We start from the raw sequence: 22,500 nt of genomic DNA, 5'->3' as shown, positions 1-22,500 counted from the left end.
GCTTAAAAAGGGTAACCATCCCTACTTTGTCATGTAGGCTAATATAATTAAGGAGATCGCTCCTCCCACCAGTCATTATTGATAATCGCCACTTTGCATCATAGAATTCAATAGAAAGTGTCCAAAATAATTTTGACAGTTAAAGCCAGCAAACTGAATGTGATTGCTCCTCCTACCAGTTATTACTGATTGCGGCCACTTTGCTTAAAAAGGGTAACCATCCCTACTTTGTCATGTAGGCTAATATAATTAAGGAGATCGCTCCTCCCACCAGTTATTATTGATAATCGCCACTTTGCATCATAGAATTCAATAGAAAGTGTCCAAAATAATTTTGACAGTTAAAGCCAGCAAACTGAATGTGATTGCTCCTCCTACCAGTTATTACTGATTGCGGCCACCTTGCTTAAAAAGGGTAACCATCCCTACTTTGTCATGTAGGCTAATATAATTAAGGAGATCGCTCCTCCCACCAGTCATTATTGATAATCGCCACTTTGCATCATAGAATTCAATAGAAAGTGTCCAAAATAATTTTGACAGTTAAAGCCAGCAAACTGAATGTGATTGCTCCTCCTACCAGTTATTACTGATTGCGGCCACTTTGCTTAAAAAGGGTAACCATCCCTACTTTGTCATGTAGGCTAATATAATTAAGGAGATCGCTCCTCCCACCAGTTATTATTGATAATCGCCACTTTGCATCATAGAATTCAATAGAAAGTGTCCAAAATAATTTTGACAGTTAAAGCCAGCAAACTGAATGTGATTGCTCCTCCTACCAGTTATTACTGATTGCGGCCACTTTGCTTAAAAAGGGTAACCATCCCTACTTTGTCATGTAGGCTAATATAATTAAGGAGATCGCTCCTCCCACCAGTCATTATTGATAATCGCCACTTTGCATCATAGAATTCAATAGAAAGTGTCCAAAATAATTTTGACAGTTAAAGCCAGCAAACTGAATGTTATTGCTCCTCCTACCAGTTATTACTGATTGCGGCCACTTTGCTTAAAAAGGGTAACCATCCCTACTTTGTTATGTAGGCTAATATAATTAAGGAGATCGCTCCTCCCGCCAGTCATTATTGATAATCGCCACTTTGCATCATAGAATTCAATAGAAAGTGTCCAAAATAATTTTGACAGTTAAAGCCAGCAAACTGAATGTGATTGCTCCTCCTACCAGTTATTACTGATTGCGGCCACTTTGCTTAAAAAGGGTAACCATCCCTACTTTGTCATGTAGGCTAATATAATTAAGGAGATCGCTCCTCCCGCCAGTTATTATTGATAATCGCCACTTTGCATCATAGAATTCAATAGAAAGTGTCCAAAATAATTTTGACAGTTAAAGCCAGCAAACTGAATGTGATTGCTCCTCCTACCAGTTATTACTGATTGCGGCCACCTTGCTTAAAAAGGTTGCAATAATACAGGTTTGTGTGAAGTGAAATTAACGGGCCAAATGCCTCAAAATGCTTGTTCTTATTCTAAATGTTCTCTGCCGCATCTACCTGAGGGGTCGTTGCCATCTTTGCTCGGCTTCTCCATCCCACCGTTGATGATCTCGATGGCTTCCTGCACCCCCCTATAAAAGAGAAAGATCTTCACGGTAAAAACAGACAAAACAAAAGAGGCCCAAAAAAACGTTAGCAAGCTCACTCGGATGGAGTCGAAGTTGTGTCGCTGCTGTGCGATCTGGCCTTCATGGCGTCGGCGCACTGCGTGATCAGACACTGCCACCTAGTGGACAGAATAGGAATGAGCTGTGTCGTCAATGACAGCTTTGTGTTTCGTTGTCAGGGTGACGTCATGCCGCTTACGTTCTCTGGTCGGACACGCTCTGAGCCGTCAGCTCGTAGATCTGAGCCCCGTTGTCCGACATGGAGAGCACGAAGAAGGACTTGTTGTCTAAAGAGGACACAAAACATTTATCAGCAAAAGCGAGCTCGACGATTTGACTGAATAATCAAAATAGTTACTTGTGGCGACGGGCCGGACCAGCACGGTGTTGAGTTTGATGACGGGGCTGAAGGCGAGTTTGGTGTCTGCGGCGCTGGCCACGTTCTTGCTGTGGAACTTGAGCACCAAACGCTCGTCCTGCTTCTGGAGCAGAACCAAAATGTCCTCCAGGAGGAGCGTGTAGAGGTCTGCAGAGGACCGGCCACAACATTAGGAACACCTGCCTCAATGGAAAACTTTTAAGATATCAGCGTACCAATTCTTTTGTCTTTGTTGACCTTCCAGGAGAGCGGTCCTTCGTGGACCATCGTCCTCTTAGTGAGGTCCAGGTTCTGCGGAATAAAAAATGATCTTTCAACCACTAAACGTTATCATTAACGATGTGTCGATCGATCGGCCACCAATCAGTATTGGCCGATTTCCCTGACAAAGTTTGTGTTCTAAAGCCGATTGCCGCTCACTTTATTTTTGGTCCCCCGGCTGAGAGAGGCAGCTAACAGCTAACTGTTTCTCTTGTTTGCTCTCAATGAAGGCGGATGCTTTCCCTTCCTCTCCCTAATTTTTTGTAGGATCATTGTCTTGTTTGTCAGAGGAATTATCACGGTTTTAGAAGCATTTTTGACTTCTTGGTTTGTATTTGTTGTTTAGCTCTCTTTAGCTATTTTTTCATGCAGTTTCCCGGTGATTGTTTTGCGCATATCCCTGTTGCACTCTCCCTTGGAGTTTGTACTTTTAGACATTAAACACTTTAAACCTGCAAGCTGCTTTTTGAGGTCACAACCTCCACTAAGAAGAGCATCCCTAACAGTGATCTGTATTTTTATCGGCCGATCTCACTCATGGACGATCGATATCAGAATCAGCAGCATAAAACTTGTCCCTTGTTATCGTTAGGCAGGACTCCCACATTTTGTTCCTACCCTCAGCTCCAGGATGAGCGGGTTCTCGTTGGGTTTCAGTGACGAGATGTCCAACCTTCTCTGATAATCCACCAGCCTCTGTAAATTGGGAATAAGAAGAGATGTAAACCCACAAAAAAAACTAACATTCTTTGTCCTGATGAAGTAATTGCTAACGTGACGCTACCTGCTTGTTCTCGGCCTCTTTGACGGCTTGGTTGACATGGTTGAGAATCTGCTTGCAGCATTCCCCGGCTTTCTTCACCTTGTCAGCGTCCTCCTCGTCATCCTCTGCAGAACAAACAAAAGTATTAGGACGCGTGCTAGGTAAATCGCACACAGTCAAGTAAGACGCGGTGCTTTGTACCCGTGTACTTCGCGATCTTCTCCAAGAGAAGCGGGTACTTGGTCGCTCGCTGCATCTCCACAGGAATGATGTCTTTGAGCTGCAACCGGCGACACAGGCGGTTTCTCTCGGCCTCCTGAGGAAACACGATGCGGCGCAGTCAGCGCGTTTTTTAACGGCTGTTTACATTGCGGATGTTGGTGGCGTCCTGAAGCTCTCACCCGCATAAACAAGGTAAACCTCTGGTCTTTCTTCTTCTTGGTCTTGATGAGCTCCAGGGCGGACGGCTGGTTGCTGCAGAAGGTGGCAACCGCTCTTTTTATCTTCTCCTCTTCCTCGCCGCTGAACTGGAACAACATGCAATGCTTTTAGTTGTCTTGGATGAATACCGCTACCAAGATCGTACATAATCACAACCTTATCTGGTGAGATTGGACTGCGATAACAGCAACATGTTCTATCTATAATATATTACTAGTAACCTATTTATTACCTTCTCTATTTATATCCGATACTATTTAAAGGGGAACATTATCACCAGACCTATGTAAGCGTCAATATATACCTTGATGTTGCAGAAAAAAGACCATCTCATTTTTTAACCGATTTCCAAACTCTAAATGGGTGAATTTTGTCGAATTAAACGCCTTTCTATTATTCGCTCTCGGAGCGATGACGTCCGCCATTTTCTCACTTTCGTCGGTGTGTTGTCGGAGGGTGTAACAACACGAACAGGGACGGAATCAAGTTGCACCAGTGGCCCAAAGATGCGAAAGTGGCAAGAAATTGGACGAAATTTGTTCAAAATACGAGGCTGTGGGGAAAGCCGACGAAATGGTCAGTCGTTTGTTCCGCACACTTTACCGACGAAAGCTATGCTACGACAGAGATGGCAAGAATGTGTGGATATCCTGCGACACTCAAAGCAGATGCTGACATCAACTCCAAAACTGGACAGATCAGCTTTCAGGAAAAGAGAGCGGATGAGGGTATGTCTACAGAATACATTAATTGATGAAAACTTTATTCATTACTCCCGGTTTTACATAAATTATTATACATAAACTGTGTTTACCAATAATTTAGCTTAAAAACATTTATTTTTTTCAATCATTCGAGTACATTCGGGTAGTCTTGTGTAATGCAGTATTTTGTGTCTATTTAGGTATGGTTAACCTGAGTGCTGAAATCGTGGAAAAATATATGTTCTTAGCGCGCCTGAAATGGGCTGTCTGCACTCTCAAAGTGCATGTTGTTGCCAAATGTATTTCATATGCTGTAAACCTAGTTCATAGTTGTTAGTTTCCTTTAATGCCAAACAAACACATACCAATCGTTGGTTAGAAGGCGATCGCCGAATTCGTCCTCGCTTTCTCCCGTGTCGCTGGCTGTCGTGTCGTTTTCGTCGGTTTCGCTTGCATACGGTTCAAACCGATATGGCTCAATAGCTTCAGTTTCTTCTTCAATTTCGTTTTCGCTACCTGCCTCCACACTACAACCATCCGTTTCAATACATGCGTAATCTGTTGAATCGCTTAAGCCGCTGAAATCCGAGTCTGAATCCGAGCTAATGTCACTATACCTTGCTGTTCTATCCGCCATGTTTGTTTGTATTGGCATCACTGTGTGACGTCACAGGAAAATGGACGGGTGTATATAACGATGGTTAAAATCAGGCACTTTGAAGCTTTTTTCAGGGATATTGCGTGATGGGTAAAATTTTGAAAAAAACTTCGAAAAATAAAATAAGGGGAACTGATTTTTAATGGTTTTAACCCTTCTCAAATTGTGATAATGTTCCTCTTTAAATTACTATGTGCAGTATACAGGTAAAAGCCAGTAAATTAGAATATTTTGAAAAACTTGATTTATTTCAGTAATTGCATTCAAAAGGTGTAACTTGTACATTATATTTATTCATTGCACACAGACTGATGCATTCAAATGTTTATTTCATTTAATTCTGATGATTTGAAGTGGCAACAAATGAAAATCCAAAATTCCGTGTGTCACAAAATTAGAATATTACTTAAGGCTAATACAAAAAAGGGATTTTTAGAAATGTTGGCCAACTGAAAAGAATGAAAATGAAAAATATGAGCATGTACAATACTCAATACTTGGTTGGAGCTCCTTTTGCCTCAATTACTGCGTTAATGCGGCGTGGCATGGAGTCGATGAGTTTCTGGCACTGCTCAGGTGTTATGAGAGCCCAGGTTGCTCTGATAGTGGCCTTCAACTCTTCTGCGTTTTTGGGTCTGGCATTTTGCATCTTCCTTTTCACAATAACCCACAGATTTTCTATGGGGCTAAGGTCAGGGGAGTTGGCGGGCCAATTTAGAACAGAAATACCATGGTCCGTAAACCAGGCACGGGTAGATTTTGCGCTGTGTGCAGGCGCCAAGTCCTGTTGGAACTTGAAATCTCCATCTCCATATAGCAGGTCAGCAGCAGGAAGCATGAAGTGCTCTAAAACTTGCTGGTAGACGGCTGCGTTGACCCTGGATCTCAAGAAACAGAGTGGACCGACACCAGCAGATGACATGGCACCCCAAACCATCACTCAACCATGCAAATTTTGCATTTCCTTTGGAAATCGAGGTCCCAGAGTCTGGAGGAAGACAGGAGAGGCACAGGATCCACGTTGCCTGAAGTCTAGTGTAAAGTTTCCACCATCAGTGATGGTTTGGGGTGCCATGTCATCTGCTGGTGTCGGTCCACTCTGTTTCCTGAGATCCAGGGTCAACGCAGCCGTCTACCAGCAAGTTTCAGAGCACTTCATGCTTCCTGCTGCTGACCTGCTCTATGGAGATGGAGATTTCAAGTTCCAACAGGACTTGGCGCCTGCACACAGCGCAAAATCTACCCGTGCCTGGTTTAAGGACCATGGTATTTCTGTTCTAAATTGGCCCGCCAACTCCCCTGACCTTAGCCCCATAGAAAATCTGTGGGGTATTGTGAAAAGGAAGATGCAGAATGCCAGACCCAAAAACGCAGAAGAGTTGAAGGCCACTATCAGAGCAACCTGGGCTCTCATAACACCTGAGCAGTTCCAGAAACTCATCGACTCCATGCCATGCCGCATTAACGCAGTAATTGAGGCAAAAGGAGCTCCAACCAAGTATTGAGTATTGTACATGCTCATATTTTTCATTTTCATACTTTTCAGTTGGCCAACATTTCTAAAAATCCCTTTTTTGTATTAGCCTTAAGTAATATTCTAATTTTGTGACACACGGAATTTTGGATTTTCATTTGTTGCCACTTCAAATCATCAAAATTAAATTAAATAAACATTTGAATGCATCAGTCTGTGTGCAATGAATAAATATAATGTACAAGTTACACCTTTTGAATGCAATTACTGAAATAAATCAAGTTTTTCAAAATATTCTAATTTACTGGCTTTTACCTGTATATTATTGTTCTTGTGGTACTCGTTGGGCTAAATCTGGGACCTAAGGTACAATACTAAATTTCGTGCCATTTCATGTGTCTCCTGTGTTGCTTGAATTCTACACATAAGATGTTCTGTGTTGGATTAAATTGCTGCCAAGTGCACAATGTGGCTTATATCTAGATAGAAAGGGTTAGGGTTACAATACACTTAAAATGTATGAAATGTAGGTACATTTAACAGATTTAATTTGAGACTTTACTGATTATTAAAGTTAATTTATTATTGGTATATTTTATGATGTTTTTTCTTACGTCATCCTAAAATACTAAAAAAAGGTTAACAGTAAGTTACACTAAAACAACCTTTTTTTTTTTGCTTGCTCTCAATAAAGGCGGACGCTTCCCCTCCCTCTTCCTTATCCTTCCCCTGCTTTTGCTTCCTCGTCTCGTCTTATTTTGGAGCCTCTCTCCACACTGTCCTCCAAATCTAACCAGTGAATCAATTGACTGGTCTCTCAACGCAATTAACAAGATTGTCTGTCCTGACGGAACCTTTTCTGCTGGATACACGATGGACGTGTGGGAGAAGTGGAGGGTCGTGTGCCTGGCGATTGTTTACGTTAAAGTTAAAAAGTTAAAGTTAAAGTACCAATGATTGTCACACACACACACTAGGTGTGGTGAAATGTGTCCTCTGCATTTGACCCATCCCCTTGTTCACCCCCTGGGAGGTGAGGGGAGCAGTGAGCAGCAGCGGTGGCCGCACCTGGGAATAATTTTTGGTGATTTAACCCCCAATTCCAATCTTTGATGCTGTGTGTCAAGCAGGGATGTAATGGGTCACATTTTTTATAGTCTTTGGTATGACTCAGCCAGGGTTTGAACTCACAACCTATCGATCTCAGGGCGGACACTCTAGCCACAAGAACACTGAGTAGGTTAAAGGACATCAAAGCGCTCTACCTATTCGGAACTATGATAACAGGGCATCAGCTGATTGGATTGAACGTTGCCCTGGTTCATCGACAGAAGGCTTAATATGAAGGCAGCTGTCAAGTTACCCAAAAGCTCGCCGTCATGATTGAGCTCAGACTGTAGCGATTTTTAAACTAAATCGCAAACTGGACAACAGCTGTGTTATCGTGACAACACCAAGACTGTGATCGGCATCGTTGCAAGTCTTGAGTTGTATTTCTGGATGCATGTGTTACATTCCTACACTTCCTGTCTGCTTTTCCTGGCTCTGCCCTCTCTCTCTTTCGAGTGGTTGTTGCTGGAGGAGGGCTGGAGCTTGGAGCACACCTGATGGCAATCTCCAGTGGACTATACTAGCTGATTACTCACACTTGGTGCAGCTGGTTCTTTTTTTTTTTTTTTTTACGTCTCTTCCAACACATCAGACGATCGATCCCCTGACTACTCTTCATCCTTGGACTTATGAAGTGTCTTATTTTGCTACTTTGTTTTATGTTGGTTCCCTCCGCCTTCCTTAATTAGTATTTTATTCGCTCCTTTGTTTTTTGCCTTTTTTTTTGTGGCGCTGTCTGTTCCCGCCAGTGCCATTGTTTTGTCTCCTTGTGTTCTCATTAAAGATTTTGTTTCAACATGCATCTCAACCTTGCAGCCTCTCTGCTTCCGGGGTCCAGTCTGCTCCCACAGCATAACTGTGTGCTTATGTGTTTATGTTTGATGAGGATTTTTTTTTCCAAGTCCCACAATGCGTCCCCTACAGGACCACAGTTTGGGAGTTGCTTGTTTTCTCCCTCCTCATGTTATCTTTTTTTTCCATCTTTTACGGGGCGCTGCCCATGTGGCGACCCATTAGCTTCCTGTCCTGTACCCCCTGTCATATTATATTCCTGTTTCTTGGACGGGTTGACTGTAAACAAATCTCCTTGTACTTTTTAAGTGTAATGACAAAAAACATCTTGTATGTATGCTAAAATGCTATGTACACCCCTATTAGTGGCCAGCAGAGGGCAACTCCACTAGTGTCAAGTTACTGCATGGAGCTTACTAGGTTAATAATTAAAATATTCTACTTTTAATGAGTGCAAAATGATCTTACCCAAGCCAAGAGATCCTCTCCGATCTGACCGATGACAGAGGTCTCACTCCTTTTTCTAATCGCTGCCATTTGTTCTGTTAAGGAAACTACGGGAGCCGGACAAGAAAAAAGGTTCATTAAGCATTTGGTTTTGTTTTCGGTTTAGGATCATGTTGCATCACCGTGCAGCTGGATGATCTCCTCCAGGTTGGTGAAGATGTTCTTGATGTCCTCTGAAGGCAGAATGGCGTCTCTGCTCAGCCTCTGGTAGAAAACGCCGTCCAGCACTTTCAGCATGCGCAGGTGGGCTCGTTCGGTGTAAAACAGCTCTAAGTGAGGGAAAGAACGACGAGAATGTTTAAATTATTAGCTTTTTAGTCCAAGCCAGTGGTTGTCAATTATTTCCTGTTACGCCCCCCATTGGAAGAAGAAAATATTTCATGCCCCCCCACTCTCCGCTGCAACTACAGTGTCATGTGTATAGACAATTGTTGTAAGTACACCTCTGCAAACCATTGAATCCTTATTAACATTAAAGACAACAAAAAAATAAATATTTATCCATCCATCCATTTTCTACCGCTTATTCCCTTTGGGGTCGCGGGGGGCGCTGGAGCCTATCTCAGCTACAATCGGGCGGAAGGCGGGGTACACCCTGGACAAGTCGCCACCTCATCGCAGGGCCATAAATATTTACAACAAAGAATAATTGTATCAACATTGTTTTGTAGTATTCAACAGAAAATATTTTTAAGTGCATCAATTTACCTGAAGTTTAAACGTTAATGTACATATGTAACGAAATATAAAACATTTTTTGACTGAGTTGAGCCATTTGATCCTGAAAAATACAATTAAATACACGCAATAAATATTACATTCAAACTGAACAGCAACATTAACTCAGAAGCACAGTATACAAAGCACTAAGCGACGAAACAAATATGGATAAAACTAATTTGTGGTCTTCTTTTTTTTAATACATAAAGTCAAGATTAATGGCTACAATGAGCACGTTCTGTCGTGCACAGCAATTTGAAATGGGGTTTGAAACATGATACTGATGAAGCATGCTCCCTGGGCTCACACACTGCCCACGTGGCATCGCACCGCGCTCCCCAACAGGAGCCCGCCCTACTATTTGGAAAGAGCTGGTCTAAGCGACGACAACTGACTCACCGTTGATGACCTCTTGTCTCTTGATCTCCTGCGGTGTCAAGCCCGCCAGCACGTCGCGGCTCACCAGGCTTTGCCAGTTCAGAGGATCCTCCTCGCTCTCCGCCTCACACACCTGGTCGTCCTCGCTCTGGACGTCAGCCGCACTCGACGCGCACTGCACCTCCATCCTGGAAGCACACATTGTACAGTATGAGGATCAACCTGAGGGCATTTTTATATACTTTCTATATACAGCACATATGAAATACAGTGCAGGGTTTCCCCAGATAGCCAATATACCTGTGGGGCGTGGTCAAAATGACCTCATCATCTAACTTGCATAATCGGTGCTGATGCATATACAGTTAAAAGCCAGTAAATTAGAATATTTTGAAAAACTTGATTTATTTCAGTAATTGCATTCAAAAGGTGTAACTTGTACATTATATTTATTCATTGCACACAGACTGATGCATTCAAATGTTTATTTCATTTAATTTTGATGATTTGAAGTGGCAACAAATGAAAATCCAAAATTCCGTGTGTCACAAAATTAGAATATTACTTAAGGCTAATACAAAAAAGGGATTTTTAGAAATGTTGGCCAACTGAAAAGTATGAAAATGAAAAATATGAGCATGTACAATACTCAATACTTGGTTGGAGCTCCTTTTGCCTCAATTACTGCGTTAATGCGGCGTGGCATGGAGTCGATGAGTTTCTGGCACTGCTCAGGTGTTATGAGAGCCCAGGTTGCTCTGATAGTGGCCTTCAACTCTTCTGCGTTTTTGGGTCTGGCATTCTGCATCTTCCTTTTCACAATACCCCACAGATTTTCTATGGGGCTAAGGTCAGGGGAGTTGGCGGGCCAATTTAGAACAGAAATACCATGGTCCGTAAACCAGGCACGGGTAGATTTTGCGCTGTGTGCAGGCGCCAAGTCCTGTTGGAACTTGAAATCTCCATCTCCATAGAGCAGGTCAGCAGCAGGAAGCATGAAGTGCTCTAAAACTTGCTGGTAGACGGCTGCGTTGACCCTGGATCTCAGGAAACAGAGTGGACCGACACCAGCAGATGACATGGCACCCCAAACCATCACCCAACCATGCAAATTTTGCATTTCCTTTGGAAATCGAGGTCCCAGAGTCTGGAGGAAGACAGGAGAGGCACAGGATCCACATTGCCTGAAGTCTAGTGTAAAGTTTCCACCATCAGTGATGGTTTGGGGTGCCATGTCATCTGCTGGTGTCGGTCCACTCTGTTTCCTGAGATCCAGGGTCAACGCAGCCGTCTACCAGCAAGTTTTAGAGCACTTCATGCTTCCTGCTGCTGACCTGCTCTATGGAGATGGAGATTTCAAGTTCCAACAGGACTTGGCGCCTGCACACAGCGCAAAACCTACCCGTGCCTGGTTTACGGACCATGGTATTTCTGTTCTAAATTGGCCCGCCAACTCCCCTGACCTTAGCCCCATAGAAAATCTGTGGGGTATTGTGAAAAGGAAGATGCAGAATGCCAGACCCAAAAACGCAGAAGAGTTGAAGGCCACTATCAGAGCAACCTGGGCTCTCATAACACCTGAGCAGTGTCAGAAACTCATCGACTCCATGCCACGCCGCATTAACGCAGTAATTGAGGCAAAAGGAGCTCCAACCAAATATTGAGTATTGTACATGCTCATATTTTTCATTTTCATACTTTTCAGTTGGCCAACATTTCTAAAAATCCCTTTTTTGTATTAGCCTTAAGTAATATTCTAATTTTGTGACACACGGAATTTTGGATTTTCATTTGTTGCCACTTCAAATCATCAAAATTAAATGAAATAAACATTTGAATGCATCAGTCTGTGTGCAATGAATAAATATAATGTACAAGTTACACCTTTTGAATGCAATTACTGAAATAAATCAAGTTTTTCAAAATATTCTAATTTACTGGCTTTTACCTGTATTGTCTTTAAGAAGGCTGAAAAATGTTAGACATACTTTTAAAAATAAATCTGTTATTAGTCACTAGTATTAATATATATAGTATTTTTCTTATTTTTCAATTGTTGCTGCTTATTGTACACACAGGCTGCACTTTGTTGAGAATTGTTCAAGTTTCTAGAGATGTCTTCAATTCTTTTAGTGACTTGTTCTTTATTAAACACGACTTATCGACACACCTAGCATCTTTTTCTGGTGTCATTGGAGACTGTACTTGTGTTTAGAGACTCCTTACTTCTGTCGTTCGATGAACAGCGAGAGATGCGGCGAGCCCCAACTGTCCCAAAACACCCACTAAGGTCAAACTTGCTTTGCATTATTTGTTATGTTTAAATTGCAAGCAAAAATTGGAGTTACAAGCATCCTCGCCATTAGTTGGGGTAGCAAATGCTGTAGAAAAACCCATTCGGTCTTATTCGCGAGTGTTAGCTTGTAGCTACAGATCAACATAACCCTTTTTTACCCACCATGGAATAAAGTAGGTGTGAAGGACACTGAGAATAAGTGGATGATATTCACTGAATTAAAGAAATGATCAAAAACATTACAGAGCGTTTCACTGCTAGTCTGCACTATTCTGAAGCAGAATGAGTGTAACACCAGTCAAGGATGTCAAAATGTAATCTAAACAGCAGACATTTTTCCATGAAAATATGGAAAGAGCTGCAGTTAGACCTAGACTTAGACTTCCTTTTTATTGTCATTCAAATTTGAACTTTACAGCACATATAAATCAAATCAAATCAACTTTATTTATAAATATAAGAACGAAATTTCGTTACATGAGCTCATGGTAGTGCAGGATAAAAAAGCAATAAGGTGCATATATAAATAAATAAATATATATAAATAATATATAAATATATATATATAAAATAAATACATATATATAAATAAATAAATAGATTACTGTACAGATAAATATATTGCACTTTTTCCACATGTGTCCACGTTTATGGATGTATGTTTTATTGTCTTTTTTATTCCAGCGAGTTAATCCATTTTGAGGGGAGTTGAGGGGATAATTTAATTATGATGCGTTCAAGAGTCTTACGACCTGAGGGAAGAAGCTGTTACAGAACCTGGAGGTTCTGCTTCAGAGGCTGCGGAACCTCTTTCTAGAGTCCAGCAGTGAAAACAGTCCTTGGTGGGGGTGGGAGGAGTCTTTGCAGATTTTCTGAGCCCTGGTCAGGCAGCGGCTTTTTGGTGAGTTGGTGAGTTTGACGGAGATGTAGCTGGAAGGAGATACTGTAGAAGTCCACTCTCCACAGTATGTACTGTACATTATTATGACATTATCCTCCAAAAATACTGTAGTTGTTAGTAGTACACTATTGTATATTTTTATAAAATATTTATTTTCTAAAATGTTTTTTTAAAGCATGTTGCATGTTAAAATGGTACTATTGGTGGGGCACACACCAATTAAAATGATTGCCATTTATTTCAATGAGAGACGTTGATTTGAGATACAAGTGTTTTGAGTTAAGAGCTCATCACATAGCCATTTAAGCTTGTAAGTTGAGGTACTACTAATGACGCGTGTAATATAGTTATTTTACAATATTTTATTATATTTACGTGTTTGACAAACGTTCAAAAATTGGGTTTCACACAACGGACGAAAGTCCAACTCATTGTCGTCCATAAATGTATACACTCTACTTATTCATTCATATTTGTTTTCAATTTCACCTCAACACCAAATTTGGCATAAAGCCGCAAAAGAGTGTCATGCATGAGTCTGTAAAGTTTTCGAAAGGTCAGCCAACAAACATGGCCACAGTCTACCAATCAAATCGGCTTAGCAAGAGGCGGGGCTTAGACCTAAACGGCCATAATTATTTCCCAATTCATCCAATTACGATTAAACTCCCAAGGATATCTTCAGAACACACCTCTGGGCATTTTGAGCCACAGTTCCTTAAAAATGTGCGAGTCCAGCTGTACTAATCAGCTTCATGGACCTAGGCCACTCCCTGCATATAATCTCATCTCATACATCAGTAAATCGTTTTTTTAGCAATCATTTCTCATTTTAAGGTGTCTTACCTGAAAGAGTCTTGGTCTCCTTCCTCCTGTAAGTGTTCCAGGTTTGAAGGGCTAAAGTCGAACTGAGTGCTTGTTGGGCTGGAGACGCCATCCTGGTGCTCGCCGGACGCCAGAACCTCGCCCAGTCGGAGCTGGATGGAGAACGGTGACACGTCTGAAGAGGAGAGGGAAAATTAGAGGGGGAAAAAAATCATTGTCATGGATCTGATGGTACGGCAGAGGACTCGTACTGGTGTCTGAGTCTTGTCCACTGGTGTCTGAGGTCAAAGTGGTGGGGGAACTGTGCGTGGACGAGGGGTTCAAAGGCAAAACGTGGCTGCCGGCGTCCGATCCCTCGCTGAGCTGATTCCCACGGACACGTCCGGAATTTGACGGGGACGAGTCTGAAGGCTCAGGGATGCCAAAAGCCGCCTGAGGGAGCAGCTTTGGGGAACGCTGCTTGTTCACCTCCACAGCCTTGCCAACTACATTACAATAGAACACATGAACTGGAATGGCATGCTTCACCACGTACCCCACTGGAAACCTCCCTGTTAATTATGATATGTGGACATGCAGCATCAAAGTCAATTCTTCAATAAGGTGTTCAAAGGACTACAAATGGAAATGGGCAAATTTAAATAGATGCTAAAGCTGGTGCACACACCAATTATTTGTGAATGATGTGAAGGGCAAACTGTGTATAAGCAAATTAAAAATATACAATGTGTGTTATTTTACAAATGCAGTACTGTTCAATAAAATAATAAATTTTTTTGCAGTTTTATTTGCTGTAGTTACAATATAATCTTGATATTATATATATAACATTATAAAAAGGCTTATTATACTCATTATTGTATGTCAATTATAAACTATTATGAATTAGATCAATATTTATTTTGATAATTTTTATACATGTTTTAGAAATATATAATTAATTAATAATTATACATATATGTATTATAGAATCAATTATAATTACAATTTAATTATTGGTATTATCTGGTTGTATGTATTCTAATAATGAAATAAACAGATTAATCTAAATTATATTCCAAAGTGTGTTCTTTTAAAAATGTATATATATTAATTTTGTTAAAAATGTTTTATTCATAATTAGATTTAGAATATAAATGCATGAGGTTGTACTAGTTTTGATATTGTTTTAACTTTTTTTTTTTTCAGATTTTAGAAAATAAATTGTAAATAAACAAGTTAACAAAATTATTTACTACATTATTTTGAATTAATTTAAATAAAAAAGTTTTTCCAAATTTACCGTTTAATTTTGAACTATTTGAAATAAAGATGATTAAGTATAAATTATCTTCTTTTTGGGCTGTTTGGCAGGAGGCAATTAATTTGTAATGCACATTATCTACAGCTCAAAAAGTCAAATAACTGCCCAATTTGAAGGCATTGCCATCAGTAATGGCCCATCTTAAAAGAGAGATACAACAATATGGAAATATTTGCACTTTTTTTTTACCCGAAGTGGAGTCTACTCTGCTGAGACGGCGGGGAGGGACAAGGATGTTGGGAAATCTAGGCTTTTTCACCTTCTCCTCGCCTTCTTTCTCTGGCTTGATGCTTTTCTGTTGGTTAAAAACACACACCTGAGGATTGTTTTTTGATTTATTAGGTGTGGATCAGTCACAAAATACTATTATAATGGAAGTCCACGTCTAAAACCTTAATCTTGGGCAGAAAATTGATGCGCGCTCGTTTCTGCTCCAGGCCGCGAGGTTCCTTCACTTTCACCCCGAGGTGCTTCATGTAGGTGAGAATGACATACTGCATTGTTTGGCTGCAACACAACAGCACACATACTTTGCAGGATATACACTAACATGTGACACATGATGTAAAGTGCGCACAAAGACGTACCACTTGTCCTCTTCTGAGGGCTGCGACGTGAATCTGCAAGAAGCAATAACATATAAGCAACACTCAGGGAAAGGGTTTGAAAATCAAACTTATATACATATATATAATTCATATATATATTTCCATATATATAATTCATATATATATTTGGTAACACTTTAGTATGGGGAACATATTCACCATTAATTAGTTGCTTATTAAAGTAACGAAGACTTAATTTAGAGTTATTTGAACACTAGGGGAACATATAAGGCTTAGGGTTACTAATAAGCAATAATTCTGAGGTTATTGAGGGAACACTCTTAGTTAATGGCTTACTGGTTGTATAATAAGGCCAAGCAGAATAAGGCAATAATAAGTACGGTACTTAATAATGACTAATTAAGAGCCAATATATTACTAATTTGCATGTTAATAAGCAAGTAATTAATGGTGAATATCCATCCATCCATTTTCTACCGCTTATTCCCTTTGAACATTAAATTGAGCTACAGCTGCATGAACAACATTAAATTGAGCTACAGCTGCATGAACAATATACGACAAATCATCTCAAACCACAACAAAACAATTGCAAATGAGCCGTCGGCCCCCAGACAGAGCGACTCCAAAACCAACAAAGGATGTAACTGTCGAAAGAAACCTGATTGCCCTCTCAACGGGGGGTGCTTACAAACATCAGTTGTCTACCAATCTAAGGTAATACGCAAGGACATTAACACATCCGACACATATGTAGGATTAACCGAGGGAGAATTCAAAACCATATGGAACAATCACAAGGCTTCTTTCAGGAACAAAAACCTGCGAAATACCACAGAACTCAGCAAACACATTTGGGACCTCAAAGACAATAATGTTGAATATTCAATAACATGGCAAATTCTTGCATCCAGCACACCTTACAATAGTGGTAATAAAAGATGCAACCTATGCTTGAAAGAGAAACTGTTTATTATTTACCGTCCAGACCTGTCATCCCTCAACAAGCGCAGCGAAATTGTAACAGCATGCCGCCATAGACGGAAACACCTCCTAGGTAACACATGAGCCAATCACCACGCCCCTAAGCCAGCCTGTACCCACCCACTCTGTGCCCTATATAAACCATGGTATGCGAATGCTCCCATTAAAATCTCCTGATGATTGAGGGTACCCCCCCTCATGAAACAGGCCTGTAGAGATGAAATAGTCTTGTGATTTTTTTTTCCCACACATACATATATATATATATATACATATATATATATATATATATATATATATATATATATATATATATATATATATATATATATATATACACACACACACACATATATATATGTGTATATATATATATATATATATATGTGCATATATATATGTGTATACATATATATATATATATGTGTATATATATATACATATACATACAGTAAAGGCCAAAAGTTTGGACACACCTCCTCATTCAAAGCGTTTTCTTTATTTTCATGACTATTTACATTGTAGATTGTCACTGAAGGCATCAAAACTATGAATGAACACATGTGGAGTTATGTACTGAACAAAAAAAGGTGAAATAACTGGAAACATGTTTTATATTCTAGTTTCTTCAAAATAGCCACCCGTTGCTCTGATTACTGCTTTGCACACTCTTGGCATTCTCTCGATGAGCTTCAAGCACACATGTGAAGTGAAAACCATTTCAGAGGACTACCTCTTGAAGCTCATCAAGCGAATGCCAAGAGTGTGCGAAAAAGTAATCAGAGCAAAGAGTGGCTATTTTGAAGAAACTAAAATACAAAACATGTTTTCAGAGAAGGTGCCCCCAAACTTTTGGCCTGTACTGTACATATAATATCTATATCTATACCTATACCTATATCTATATCTATATATATACATATAATTTTTTTATTTATTATTATTATTTTATTTTTTTCTACTGTCTCATAAAAAATACCAAAAATGTACAGACTTTATTTATTTTTTTAACTTAAACAAATACAATTTATTTCTTAAAAGGTTAACTAAGAAACTAGAAATGCGATAACCTAAAACATTATATATAATGTAACTCAATAGTTATATAGTATAATGTTCAAAAAGAAAATTGGGTGAGTAGGCAATAACCCCCCAAAAAATCCAATAAAATAAAAACCATGAAAGCCTTAAGGAAATATGTGTGTGTCTGTCTCTCTCACAGGATGTCCTCAATCTTGGAGAGAATGTGTTCGGCACAGGAGCATTCCCTCTCCCAGACCAGCGGATCTTTTCCTCCGTTGTCTGAGTCAAGCTTGGATAGCTCGTCCTCAGCCAGGGTCAGTCCCATGCTGCGTTTCTGTCTGAAAGGCGCACAACACAACAGGTCACACCAACATCACATTCCTGCTGCGTTTTGTGCGAGGGTGCGTGTGTGTGTGTGTGTGTGTGTGTGGCCAACCTGAAGTCGTCCAGGTTCTTGTGTAGGTCTGTCAGCAGCGAGTCCTGTAAGGTTTGCGTGTGTTGTTTGCAAACTTCTTCTGGAATTAACTCCAGCCTGCGTTTCTCTGGCACACAAACACATGTTAATTGCTTAATGGTACTTATCAGTTAAACGTATTATCGTAAATGAATGTATATTATATCATGTATATATTTTATATGATTTTTATTATTTATGTGATATTTTTTACCAACATTTCTGAATGAAAATCCCGAATGAGTAAAATGGCAAACAAAGATATTTTAAATTATAATATAAATATGATATATATATTACTATACATAAATATGATATATATTACTTATTTCATTACATAAAAAAAAAAGATTATATATAAATATATACCGTGTGTATATATATATATATATATATATATATATATATATATATATATATATATAATCAATGTATTTTTTTTTTTTAAACAGGTATGTATATTATTTGTATTTATATATTTTAATGACGTATGATTATTCATATTTTGCAAATATATACATTACATACATATTATTTGTATTCATGAGTTACTAATGATTTGTTTTTGTTTTTATTCACATATAGCTATATCATTTGTATTGATATATTTATTTGGAATGTATAAAAAAAAATTGTTTATATATATTGATAAAACTATATTATCGAGATTTCAAAATGTCATAGATCAATTTAAACCCAGATTAATTTTTTAACACAAAATGTCAGCAGGAAAATTATTCATATTTGAGAATTGCAACTAAAATTGCAACAGGATTAGTTGTAATTATTTTTAATTACATAATATATTTATAAGTGTGTTTTGTGATACATTATTTACATTAGAAATTTTATAAAATTAATATATTTAGATTATATGATAAATATTCAAATAATATACTGTCATTTATTCTATTAATATGAATTTTCAATCATAAATGTGCGAAAATCTGCCATAAAATGGGGTGTATTGCTAGCAAGAGGAGGAGAGGAAAGACATGCTAGTTAGCTTTTTGTACATGCTGCATCACATTACGTGTTGCAGGTGGTTGTCCTGGGCTTATTTTAGTAAATAGGCTTTGTCATGCTGTACTGTGCTGGTCTCAACAGTGCATGATATGCTGCTATGTCTCCCATCAACTTCATTAATATGCATTTTGCAACATAATCGCAAGCAGGATGCTTCACATTTAGTTACATTTGCTTCAACATTTACCAAGTTCAGCAGCGACTGCATCTGGAACTGGGACTTTAAGGTTCTAGAAAACAATCACACACACAGAAAGATAAGCCTAGATACAAAACAAAAGTGCCAGAGAGTGAAAACACAAGAGAACCTACAGCTGTGCGATCCATGAAGAGGGAGTGGAATTCCATGAAGAAGCGACGACTTTCTTTGGCGGTTGTTTGCTTGTGTATGTCGGCGTAGAGAAAACACAGCTAGGAAGACATTTTATATCAATCAACGTCAAAAAAAAGTGGGCCGTCCCAAAAGTGTCCATCGCGACGCGAGTACCAGTGGGGCGGGGTCAAACTGGGAGACGACGTGATGGAGGAAGACGGCGAGGTGAGCAGGCCGACCCTTCAGCAAGTCGATGCTCTGGAAACAGCTGCACTGGCCGTTAATCTGAGAAACACACAACTCACTTTAAACACTCACAGAGTGCCAGAGGTGTGGACTCGAGTCACATGACTTGGACTCGAGTCAGACTCGAGTCATGAATTTGATGACTTTAGACTCGACTTGACAAAATGTAAAAAGACTTGCAACTCGACTTAGACTTTAACATCAATGACTTGTGACTTCACTTGGACTTGAGCCTTTTGAATTGACATGACTTGACATGACTTGCTACTTTCCCCAAAACCCAAAGATGAAAAAGTTATCCGGGAGCGCTCCGTATTTTTCATTGTGTACTTGTCTATCAGTGTTGCGTGTGTCAGCTGGTGTGGTCTCAGTACAACAGCCAATCAAATTAGATCTACTTTGTTTTCATCACACAGCATTCATCCAATCAAATTGCAGGACAACCAACGAAGAAGACATGTCCAAACCACACGCCAGTGAACAAAAAATGATACCTAAAATAATTTTGTTAAGGGTATAAAAATTACGAGGTGGTCAACACAAAACGGTTTGCAGTATGCAACACATGCGGTTCGAAAATTACTGATGGAGAGGCAACAACTTCCAACTTCGTCCGGCATTTGAAGTTGCACAAAGAACGGTAAGTTTTGAATGTAAGATAACGTTTATTGGCTAAGTAACGTGACTTTTATTTGCTGTGTAGTTAAATCAGTGAGGCTGTAAACTCACTGCTAACGTTATAACGTTATTGCAAACACGGGAATCTGTTGCAGTTCACTACCTTATTCATACTTTTTGTTCAGTGATTTTTTTTAAGCAGGGTTACGTTAGTCAATATATCACACGTAACGTTAGACGGCGGTCAGCAGCACCGCGTATTTTAGCCACCTAAAAAAAGACAAAAATAGTAAAATAAAGGTCAGTTAAAATGTATACTATATTATGAATATGTGTACTGTTTTAGCTAGCTTTCTGACATACTGTTGGTTGTTTACCTCAGTGGTCCCCAACCACCGGGCCGCGGCCCGGTACTGGTCCGTGGATCGATTGGTATCGGGCCGCACAAGAAATAATTTTTTCTTTTTTTAATTAAATCAACATAAAAAACACAAGATACACTTACAAGTAGTGCACCAACCCAAAACAACTCTCTCCCCCCTTTTGTTCTGGGCATTGAACATGAAGACTCTTCCTTCACTGTTCCGAGTGGCCATGAGAGTCTTGGCAGTGCCTGCCTCCAGTGCTCCAGTGGAGCGAGTTTTCAGCCATGGTGGCATCATACTACGCCCCCATCGTGCACAAATGACTGACAGACTCTTGGCTAATTTGGTCTTTTGCAAATGCAATGCAGCATAGGGCCCTGACATATAAAAAGTACAACTTTTTTGTTATGTTCACGTATATGTCATGTTTTTTCAATGTTAACACTTTTGTACAAATAAGTACATTTGCACTTTATTTTTCAATGTGTTTGTTCTGTAAAGGAATGAGTTAATGTTTAAAATGACTGGTTAATAGTGTTATTATAAAGTGCAATGTCAGCACAATTTTCTTTCCTGCAATTTAAAATGCACTTGTTTTAATAAATAAATACAGCGTTTGAAAAGCATACACAATCTGTGTTAATATATTAGTCTGTGGTTAAAAGGACTTGAAAGGACTCGAAACTCAAAATGCAGGACTTAGGACTTGACTTGAGACTTTCCAGTCTTGACTTTGGACTTGACTCGGGGCTTGCCTGTCTTGACTCGGGACTTGACTCGGACTCGAGGGCAAAGACTTGAGACTTACTTGTGACTTGCAAAACAATGACTTGGTCCCACCTCTGCAGAGTGCCATTCAAAACGTTTGGACACACCTTTAACAAAGCAACTGTTCACTTTGTGTCCTATTCTCCCATGTGCTTAAGTCAAGAGAGGTGCGCTTTGGCATGGATTCTGGCTGCGAGGCATTCACCCACTCAATTTAAAGGGGAACTGCACTTTTTTTGGAATTTTGCCTGTCATTCACAATCCCTTTTGTAAAACAAGATGTTTTTCTTTTTTTATAATGCATTCTAATTCGTAAAATACGGCAAGTACGAGGTGGCTAACAATGCGGGTAATGGGAGTACTCTATTGCGCCCACACAGCTGTCTAAAAAACATCCCAAAAAACGCCAACAATACTCCATTTACGGCTCTTGACCTGAATATTAACCAAATATTAGCGATATTGTTATTATAATCGCTAACTCCGACAATCTATTGTTAGCAGTACCGTGATCATAGAAAGCTAGTTATACAGCGATACTGACATACTGGGCCGGTGAGCTGCTGCTTTGCCTCTGAGTTGGTGAAAGTTAATTTTCGATTATAAATCATGCCTCTCACCTGGATAGTAGAAGGATGAGGACATAAACGGAGAAGTTGACCAACTTTGACATCCAACTTATACCCGTAGATTGTGAGAAAGACACAAAAAGACGCTCGTTTGCGCCCACCTTTTTTCTTCTTTTTTTTTTACCTGCGAGAGAATTTTGATTATTCTTTATCTAAACGGGAAGATATAAACATCCCAAACAAATGTATTTAAAAAAATGTTTATCTTGGGACTTCCCACGGGCTGGATTTTGGACGTTTTGGGGACCCCCGGCCAAGATTGATACAACCTTTCAAATTGAGGTGTTATCTTTTAAATGGATTTCAATGAGATTCACAAGTGTTATTAGAGTTGAGAATATTTGGGCACCTTACGATTCGATTACG

At 39.6% G+C, this 22,500-nt stretch overlaps 2 protein-coding genes across 6 annotated transcripts in view; both read right to left on the bottom strand.

Annotated features, from left to right (window-relative positions):
• The window catches only part of arhgef12b (Rho guanine nucleotide exchange factor (GEF) 12b), a 124,815-nt gene that overhangs the window by 8,080 nt on the left and 94,235 nt on the right, over positions 1 to 22,500 (bottom strand). For 3 of the 4 annotated variants that reach the window (XM_072913771.1, XM_072913772.1, XM_061962739.2), the window contains 22 exons: positions 19,683 to 19,793; positions 19,508 to 19,606; positions 19,383 to 19,425; positions 18,152 to 18,257; positions 17,913 to 18,053; positions 15,727 to 15,759; positions 15,532 to 15,646; positions 15,329 to 15,455; positions 14,088 to 14,321; positions 13,858 to 14,011; positions 9,836 to 10,002; positions 8,839 to 8,985; positions 8,678 to 8,763; positions 3,432 to 3,557; positions 3,232 to 3,346; positions 3,052 to 3,155; positions 2,886 to 2,963; positions 2,222 to 2,297; positions 1,986 to 2,153; positions 1,827 to 1,914; positions 1,666 to 1,746; positions 1,518 to 1,591 (listed from right to left, as the gene is read on the bottom strand). In XM_072913771.1, coding sequence (XP_072769872.1) covers positions 1,518 to 1,591; positions 1,666 to 1,746; positions 1,827 to 1,914; positions 1,986 to 2,153; positions 2,222 to 2,297; positions 2,886 to 2,963; positions 3,052 to 3,155; positions 3,232 to 3,346; positions 3,432 to 3,557; positions 8,678 to 8,763; positions 8,839 to 8,985; positions 9,836 to 10,002; positions 13,858 to 14,011; positions 14,088 to 14,321; positions 15,329 to 15,455; positions 15,532 to 15,646; positions 15,727 to 15,759; positions 17,913 to 18,053; positions 18,152 to 18,257; positions 19,383 to 19,425; positions 19,508 to 19,606; positions 19,683 to 19,793 — 2,473 coding nt within the window. The remainder of the gene's footprint in view (positions 1 to 1,517; positions 1,592 to 1,665; positions 1,747 to 1,826; positions 1,915 to 1,985; positions 2,154 to 2,221; positions 2,298 to 2,885; positions 2,964 to 3,051; positions 3,156 to 3,231; positions 3,347 to 3,431; positions 3,558 to 8,677; positions 8,764 to 8,838; positions 8,986 to 9,835; positions 10,003 to 13,857; positions 14,012 to 14,087; positions 14,322 to 15,328; positions 15,456 to 15,531; positions 15,647 to 15,726; positions 15,760 to 17,912; positions 18,054 to 18,151; positions 18,258 to 19,382; positions 19,426 to 19,507; positions 19,607 to 19,682; positions 19,794 to 22,500) is intronic. The other variant, XM_061962740.2, reaches the window with a different exon arrangement.
• Positions 1 to 22,500, bottom strand: part of rcc1l (RCC1 like) — a 192,218-nt gene that overhangs the window by 96,488 nt on the left and 73,230 nt on the right. The window lies entirely within an intron of this gene.

This window comes from Nerophis lumbriciformis, linkage group LG09 (assembly GCF_033978685.3).
Source record: "Nerophis lumbriciformis linkage group LG09, RoL_Nlum_v2.1, whole genome shotgun sequence".
Classification (NCBI taxonomy): Eukaryota; Metazoa; Chordata; class Actinopteri; order Syngnathiformes; family Syngnathidae; genus Nerophis; species Nerophis lumbriciformis.
Note: the sequence above shows the minus strand (reverse complement) of the source record. Positions and strands in the feature narration are given on the sequence as shown.